Source organism: Halyomorpha halys, unplaced genomic scaffold (genome assembly GCF_000696795.3).
Source record: "Halyomorpha halys isolate HHAL.00 unplaced genomic scaffold, Hhal_1.1 Scaffold505.1, whole genome shotgun sequence".
Classification (NCBI taxonomy): domain Eukaryota; kingdom Metazoa; phylum Arthropoda; class Insecta; order Hemiptera; family Pentatomidae; genus Halyomorpha; species Halyomorpha halys.
Window position 1 is genome coordinate 456,806 of NW_027114634.1, and position 9,141 is coordinate 465,946.

Below are 9,141 nucleotides of genomic sequence, written 5' to 3' on the forward strand. Positions count from 1 at the left end.
TAATAATAATTATGTAATAAATATTAATTATCATATAATTTTTTAATTTTTAAATTCAGGAGTAAAATAAACCCTTGATGATCCAAAATTTGTTATAAATCATTAAATTTTATCGAATCACGAACAGGTAAGCAGCTGGTTCTATCAAATCTTCAACATGAACATCTGATTTCTAATTTTTATTCATTTCTTGCTATTTTTCATAAACAGCAAATCAAAGATAATAGCCATTCCATTCAATAATTCATAAGCTATCCACGTTTAACTGACATAATTCCAACAGAAAATTTAATTAAATGAAAAAAACTAACATACCAATAAAAGATAATTTCAGATATTTAAAATGTTTGTGATCAAGGTTAACAACAGAAAAAGCCAAGTTAAATAATGCTCTGTAAAAAATTCTTCCAAAATTTTGATAAGCAAATAAAGGAATGAAGATCTTTTTTTTGCTGATATATAAGGAACCATCTCATTAAAACATACCTGTAAACAAGCTAGTAAATTAAAAATTCTCTAATATTATATAATATAGTTTAGTTTCAGAATACCAACTTGGGAAAACTATGAAGGTTATTAAAATAGATGGAGGTTGTGTAAGATAGTGGGTAGAAATCTCAAGAGAGAAACAGAAATGACAGAGTGGAGCAACCTCTGACCTGGCTTGTAATGAGTTGTGGGTCAGTAAAAAAGAAGAGTGAAAAGAAAGTGATTATGTCAGGTGCACAATGTATAATGCTTCAGTTCCGCCCTGCAAACATTACATGTACGATTCGGAAAAAAATCTTTCAGGCAAGAGTGCTCGATGGGCACAAAACTTTCTCTGAGGAATAAGAAAGAGTAAAAAAGAATCTCATAATCACCAGCTGAGAACAAGTTTGACAGAAAATCATATTGAAGTTGTTGGAATAAAAGATGGCAACACTTTCTGAGGAAAGTAATTTTGCTACATGAAGAAGCTTGTTCCCATACTGCTCATCTAATATGATAAATCTTGATGCAATGTTCTAGAAAAAAACACTTAAAGACACCATATAGTCCAATTAGAAAGGAGCTTACGGAGGGAGGGAAGTGTTCAACTATGATGTGGGGATTGAGAGTATAATGTGCAACTGGCATATGGAATGCCTTTCTTCTATTTATAGTGAAGGAATAAAATAAATCTGCTGAAAAAATCATCAGCGGGAAAAATGGGTCAAATAAAGAGTATTATTATGCAGAGAAATGATATAATTTTGGTGAGGATTTACTTATCTTACTAAATTTATAAGAATCAATTCCTGAATGATCTGTGTAAAATAAACTCATACTGCTACTTATAAAAATGGAGAGTGTCAGATTAACAGATTAAGTTTTGATAACAAAATTAAAAGGAAAACAAGGAACTCGTAAGAAAAGATAGAAAAGCAACATTTTTTTTTTTTTCAGTGTTCATTTAATTGAAAAAGAAACAAACATAGTTATAATTAAAACATGTTTCTCAATATTAAACCAAATAATAATATTATATATTATATTTTCTTCATGAAATATAATTGTGTAGAAGAAGAAGGCCAAGAAAGAAAATTTATCTTTCTTCCATCAAATACCTACCAACATTGTATTTTAAAAGCTTGTATTAAATTGTCAAAGGTAAAGAAAAACTGTTACTGTAAACAAAAATAAACTTTATTAACATTACAATTACAAAACAAAAATAATGGAACTTAGATACAGAAAAAACAAATTTTAATAAATAGCTCTTAATCTATTTACAAAAGTCAAAATGTACAAAATAAAAAATACAATATAGACTAATATAGCAGTAAATTTAACAATGAGAGCCAAAACATAAACTAAATAGTACTAAACCAATTCATTATGCAATAATTTGAGAAAATAATAACTTAAATCGAAAACCCAATAAATACTAATATAATTAATAAGTAATCATTAACACTATTTAATACATAGCCTTGGCCAAATGTAATAGCATCATAGTAAAATTTAGGTTTTCAAATTAATTTTTATGTTAATGTTTGTAACAAAATATAATTACAACAGTATTTGCCATACAATAGGTATAGCAAATATGAATATAAATAAAGAGGAAAAAATGCTCAAGATATTAAAAAATAGGAGATAAAAATTATGGTTAAGTTATATAAGTATTGTTGAAATAAAATACTCTCAAGTCATAAACAATAACCAATTAAAGATGGTAAATTAGGCATCATCAGGATAACAATATTACAGTTAAATAAATAAATAAAAGGCTCAACAAACACAAGTTTGATGTTGTTACCACCCCATTCAAGCTTATTTATTTATATACCTCCCTGCATCAAAGGTTAAATCCACAAGGTCAAATAACATTTCAGTTAAATTATTTGGGAGACAATCCCTAAGAAATGAGTAATGGCAAATGGCAAAATGTTATGTCACTCTTAAATCACTTAAAGATTGTAAATTAGAAGGAAAACAAATGGCAGGAAGCAATTCTGTGGATTTGACTTCCATGATACAATTTTCTCATAAACTTAAAGGAAAAAACGTTTACCTCCTTAACAATAAAGAAGGATATTCTGGAATATAAACAATTTTTTTTTTTAGGAAATGACATATTGATGGCTTACTTCACAGTTGTGATAAGTACATTTTCACATTAGGAAAGATACAATGAAGGTTCTCTCTTTTAGGAAAACTACATCTTTTCAATTATTTTTTTGACTGAACAGATTTAGGGATAGAATCCAATGAATTTATTCAGTCATACAAAAATAATTGAAATGTGTAATTTTCCTAGAAGAGAGAACTTTTAATTGTATTTCTCCTAAATTTAGTGGAAATGTACTTAGTACAACTCTGAAGTAAGTCATCAATATAACATTTTCCCATCTGAGCACTGACACAATCTGTCAGTACTACATTCACATTCCATGCGATCAATAATGTAAATATTATTACACAAAAACAAATTAAAATTAACAAAATGAACTGGAGAAGAGGTTTGAAAAGAAAACACTTGTGGACATTCAAAGGTTATGAGAAAGTACAGTGAGGCATACACACGTCAGGCTCTTCTCTCAAGTAAAATTTAATTAATATTAACACAAAATATTTATAAAGAACAAATGAAAAGGCATAAACAAGTGTATATTAATTGAAAAAAAGTGTGATAGTTTGTAATTTGTGATGTTTTTAGTAAGATTCCTAAAGAAGAGGTAAAACCCTTGAAATGTTGATTACAATGTCTTTATAAATAAAATAAATTTATAAAGACATTTTATTTAAAGCAAATATATATACAATATACAACAATACATTAGGTCCCTAGCAATTTTCACGTCATAAGTCAAAATATATCACTTTTGTTTTGGAATTTTCCAAAAGTAACCAAATAGAAATAAATGTTTTGGAGCAGGGATTTCAGACTTGCAGTTAATTATGTATCTGATCTACAACCTACTTTTTGCAGCCCACAAATCTGATTAAAAATATTTTAGAAGAAAATAAAAAGAATAGTTAAAAAATATTAAACAGCTTACTCAAAAAATATGATTTTACAAGTGGGAAAATGAAATTGAAGGATTATTAGCCAACCAATCAACAAGCTGTGCACCTCATTGCATACTGCAGAATTTCAACTAATCTTTAATTTATTCTTGTATTTGTTTGCCATTAATCAAATAAATAATGCAAATGAACTGACAGTTCAATGTTTTTCACAAAATTTAATTATTTGGGTAAAACAAGTTTTTATTAATTTTAATTTTTCTCTTTAATCTAAATGTAAAATATTTTTTTAGAAAATGAATGTTATTAAAGCTATGTTTCAACTAATTTATCCTTATTACTTTATACTCGTACCCCTATTCTTTGAGGGAGAATTAGACCGTTCTGAAAATCGGCCTGCAATCCAATAGTCCAAATATTTCCCCAGTAGCCTCTCAAGCCCTTACGTTTTGAATTACCTCTTGTTCTCAAATAGATCAAGAGTAACAAAATTCATTTTACTCTCAAAATTATCAAATTGATTGTAAAGACGATAAAAAGTCAATATTTATGTATATTATATAGCTATATATTTTTTATTTTAAAAAAAAAATTGTCAGTGTTAACAGAATTTAAGTACTGTAAGTAAGACAAAAGTTTTAGAAGATAATTGTTAAAAAAGTTTACAAATCCAGAAGTAAATGGGCTAAAATCAACTAAGGCTGAAGCATTGAAGAGTGGATTTTGTTGGGTAAAAGTATCAATAAAGAATGTAATAATAATACATAATAGAGGGGGAGAATCAATTAAGTCACTGACTTTATGTAAAATTGATAAATCCTAATGAGAATCTGTGGACAATTACAGTTGTAAAATGTAATTCCTGAAAATAAAATATTTTGTTTTAAAAAGTTTGGCTAAAATTTACTAATAACTAAAAAAGTATAAGTAGTTATAAAGCCTAAATATTTAATGACCAGAATTAAATTTCATATCATCAGGTTATAGGTAAAAGTTATCAAGTGATATTAATTAGCAAATAATTATTGCTAATATCATAATTTAATCAGTACTGATCAATAGGATTAAATTTGGTTCAGGCACAAGTGGATAATGATAAAAAACTCAAAAGTGATTAGATCAATTTTATCTTTAACCTGACAATATACCATAAGTAATATTCCCAGTTGATGGATATATATAATACTATTGGTGATGTCTATATCGAACCTTCAAGTTACTTAAGCCTTAATAGTATCGCACAATTCCAAAAATGGATACAGAAGCATTCCAGGAAGTATTCCATAATTGCAAAAATGGATACAGAAGCATTCCAGAAAGTATTGCATAATTCCCAAAATGGAAACAGAAGGATTCCCAAAAGTTGTGACAAGTATACATAAAATAGTTGAAGTTATTATAAACAATTAATGATCAAAATTAAAGTTAATATTTTTTTAAATGCATAAAAAATATAAAACAATTTCTTGGTCTTGAGTTTTTCCTTTCCAAAATACACCCAAATCCTACGTTTTCAACTGTATTAGAGAGGTTTTTAGAAAATAACAACTCAATTGTATCCTATCATTTGTACTAAAATACACACCGTGTTAATACCAGGTGGCTAAATACCAGAGCTAGGGAAAAAATACTTTTAAGTAAAGCTATGACTAAATTGTCATGAAAACAAATTTCCAGTTATTAATGGTTCATTAATAAATAAACATTGTGTATCTAAGACAATTTAGTTACTAGTTTTTTTTTAAAATAATTATTGTTCAACTCTGCTTAATACTTTTGGCAAAGGCTATGTTTTTCCTTTGTAAATGTAAAAATAAGATGTATTAATATATCAGTAAACGTTTACACTACAAAGATCATAAATATTCGTTTATTTACTTAAACTATTGGTTTTAAGACAATGTTATGTTTAATCCATTCAAATAGCTAGGAATGAAATGAAATTATAAAAATAACTTTAGAAATTAAAGAGTTTATCAATCAAAAACTTTTAAATTTCTATTCTTTTATGAGCTTACTTTTATTATAGTTACTTCTATTTTCAGACAAAAAGAAAACATTATAAGCAGAAACTTTTATAGATAAAGTTAACAAAATATACAGTTTTAAGATGAAATGGACTAAACATAATCAATTAGATCTAATAAAAGGAACACCATAAGATGAAATCAATTATGACAATGGCGCTATGACTGAAAGTGCTTCTGGCACTGTTTCCGTACATGGTCCTCTGAAGTGGAACCTTGGGGAAAAAAAATTAAATTACTATCATTGCACTATAAGTGATAAGGCTAATCAAACAGCTTTATAATAATAATTATTACTGATTCAAACCAATGAGTTTTGTTTTAAAAGGTAATGTATTTTACACAATTCGATTATCTATGATATTGTCATACATATACTCCATAAAATATGAATAGTTTTATAATAGTTAATATGAATAGTTACTGTGCTTCAATATTAGTACTATATTGATACAATTCAGACCGACTGACCTATCAAAGTGTCGTAAGATTTTTTAGGAGTGAAGTTTACATTCATTTTTAGTACCTCAAGAAACCCTAAAATACGAATTTTCCAGAAATTTGAAAAATATATTTCTTACCCCAAAATTTTCACCTTACATTAGCCTTAGATTTCTTTTGAAACATAAAAAAGGGAGAGAAATGCTTTATTCATGCTGCCCAAATACATCGGGTTGCTATATTACACAGCATACTGATCAATCCGTGACTGGACAAATATAAGTTACATATTTTTACATGATATAATATAATATATAATAGATACAAAACATTTTTTTTTCTTCCACAGTTTTCTTTTACAATTAATATCAGTCTACAAACTAACTACAAGTTTTTCAATATGTTCCTTTTTTTTCTTTTTTCTTTCCCTTCTATTTCACAACCCCTATTTCATTTGATCAACAAATCCCCCTATATAACAAATATTAGAATATCAAAAATAATAAAGTAGTAAATAAATAAAACAACAAATGCCATCCCTCCTCTGGATAACTCCCCCACTCATTAATTTCCATGCATGTGGTGGTGGACGATTCCCAGGGAGTCAAGTATTATATTCTCTGTCAACCTAGCCACGTCCTGGACATCGACCCCAAGCTCCTCCATGAAGCTCCTAGTTGTGCTGGGAATCGTTCCACAGGCTCCGAACCAGAGGCCTCTCACGTTGAAGTCTCGTTCTCCGAAGCCCTCACGGAACTTCTCCTTGAGGAAAGGGATACATTTATCGTAGATTTCCTTCTTTTCCCTATCTACCTTATTTGCCTGGTCAAGGTCGTTATTTTCATATCTCACAGTGGGATCCAGAATGATTGCCGACTTCCCCTTCTTAGGAAAAGCAACAATATCCGCATATCTTGTGGATCCATCCATATCTACGCAGTAGACCTCGTCAAAGCAGGCAAAATCTCTTTCTTTTAGGAGCTTCATTAATTCATATTTCATTCTATGATGTTGGCGTGTTATGAGGAGGGAGTTGTTGGGGCATTTCCCCAGCACATGTGCTGGTGTTTCCGGCTCTCTGTTGCATTTGCGACAGAGGGAGCAAACTTCTCTATCCTGTCTGCTGACACCTGGGACTCCACGTAGGGGTGCATAATTTATATTCAATTTCAGGCCAATGGACCAGTCAGAGCCCGTAAGTATTTGTTTATCGTATATAAACTTATTTGCTCTCGGGGTCTCTTTGAAATGGTGTACTCCAATGCCCTGCCACCTGCAGTTAGCCCATTCCTCGAACACATTTTCACGTAGCGACTGTCGTAGAGCTTTCACATTCCAATGCCCCTGGTCAACGCCCAATCTTTCGGCACATTCAGCGATCTCAGCTGAACAATCGAAAGTGGACTGGAACAGAGCATCGGGTACATTTGACAGCTGCTGAGCAATGGACCAGTGTTGTAAGGGAGCCTCCCATTGGCAGCGGATCAAGCCTAGACCTCGGTACCTCCTCGGAGCATACAACATCGCCGTGGAGGTGTTCGCAGAGAGCCCTATAATGGCTTTAACACTTCTGCGAATCATTGTGTCGATACCATCCAGGATTTCAGGAAGTAGCTTTGTGAGGGGAGTAGTCTGGAGAGGGTATGTGAGACCCGGGAACACATACTGGTTGACAATGTTGACCTTCTGCTCGGGCCTAAGCAAGCACAAGGCGACAAGCTTATCCAAATTCATATTCAACTTTGTCACCGAATCCTCGTTGAACTGTAGCTCTCCCGAGAATGTGCATCCTAAATATTTTATGGTATCTCCTTCTTTCATTGTTAGGATGCTATCTGCGTTCTCGAGGGAGAGCTTCGTCGATTCCAGCTCTCCCTTATTTATAACGATGCCCACACTCTTTTGAGGATTCAATGCCAAACCGATTTCTTTGAACATCCTCTGTATGCTATCAATTACTCTTTCCGCAGCAACCCTGTCGCACGCTAAAACCGCCTGGTCATACGCGAACCCTGTGAGGACCACACACACAACCTTGGTCGCTATTGAGCTTATATCCATATTTACTTACGAAGCTTTGCTCACACAGGTCGCGGCATAGATGGTCTATAGCCAGGTTGAATAGCGAAGACGACAAGGGGCCGCCTTGAGGAACTCCATGCTTTACTCTGATTTGGCTTGTTGAGTGGGCACCTACATTTATTTTGATGTTGTTCGTAGTAAGGAGAGCCGAAATCACATCTCTAAGATCCGGCGACACACCCCTCGCCTTCAGTGAGCTCACAATATGATCATGGCCAACATTGTCAAAGGCACCAACAACGTCGAGAAATACCACCGCGCAATTACTTTTCTTACTTCTTGCATCTTTCAAAATCGCATCGATAATTCTTGCGTTGACGTGCGCTCCCGGAAGGCCCTTTATAAAATCCCTTTGATTTCTGTGGAAGGTGACCTGTTTCCTCAGTTCACAATCAAGCACCTTCTCAATAATTCGACGCACAATCGAATATATCGTAATCGGCCTGCAGGATTTATTGCATATATTTGCATCTCCTTTGCCTTTATAAATCAAAATCGTGCGCCCCCGCCTGAGTGGTTCTGGTACATAGGCCACCTTCAGCATTATCTCCGTAATTCTCTTAATTATATGGACCACATTAAAGAACTTTATCGTGCGGATTAAAACACCATCCGGGCCCGGCAATGTATCTAAAGAGGTAGATTTTATGGTCCTCCGTATTGATTCAGTTTCTACTGAGATCAAATTCGGCATCGGGGCCTGTTCTTCATACTCCACACGTTTACGGAGATCTTCGCTTTCAATAAGGGTCTTATAATGCCTCTCAATTTAGCCACCTTTAGGGGAAATTGCTTAGGAGCGTCGGCATTCATGATATTTTGCACTACTTTTTTTCTTTTATTATAAGAATTGTATTGAGCAGCCTCGTATTGATACTGTTCTTGCCGACGACTCCGGCCTGCTTTATTGGGCCTCTGCGGATTTGATACTTTTCCGGCACCTTTGTCTGCCATATTAGATTTTTTTTTTTTCGTCCTTAGGAATATTAGGAACTTGCCTACGGCCTCATCAAAATCCGCAGTATTCATGGTATTTTGCTCGTGTAGGCTTTTGAAAGTAGCAGACCATTTTGCAATGTCTTCCTTTATCTTAGAT

At 32.4% G+C, this 9,141-nt stretch overlaps 1 protein-coding gene across 1 annotated transcript in view; it reads right to left on the reverse strand.

Annotated features, from left to right (window-relative positions):
- The window catches only part of LOC106683674 (NAD-dependent protein deacylase), a 23,853-nt gene that overhangs the window by 8,609 nt on the left and 6,103 nt on the right, over positions 1–9,141 (reverse strand). Inside the window, exon 5 of the mRNA XM_067051805.1 lies at positions 5,675–5,737. Coding sequence (XP_066907906.1) covers positions 5,675–5,737 — 63 coding nt within the window. The remainder of the gene's footprint in view (positions 1–5,674; positions 5,738–9,141) is intronic.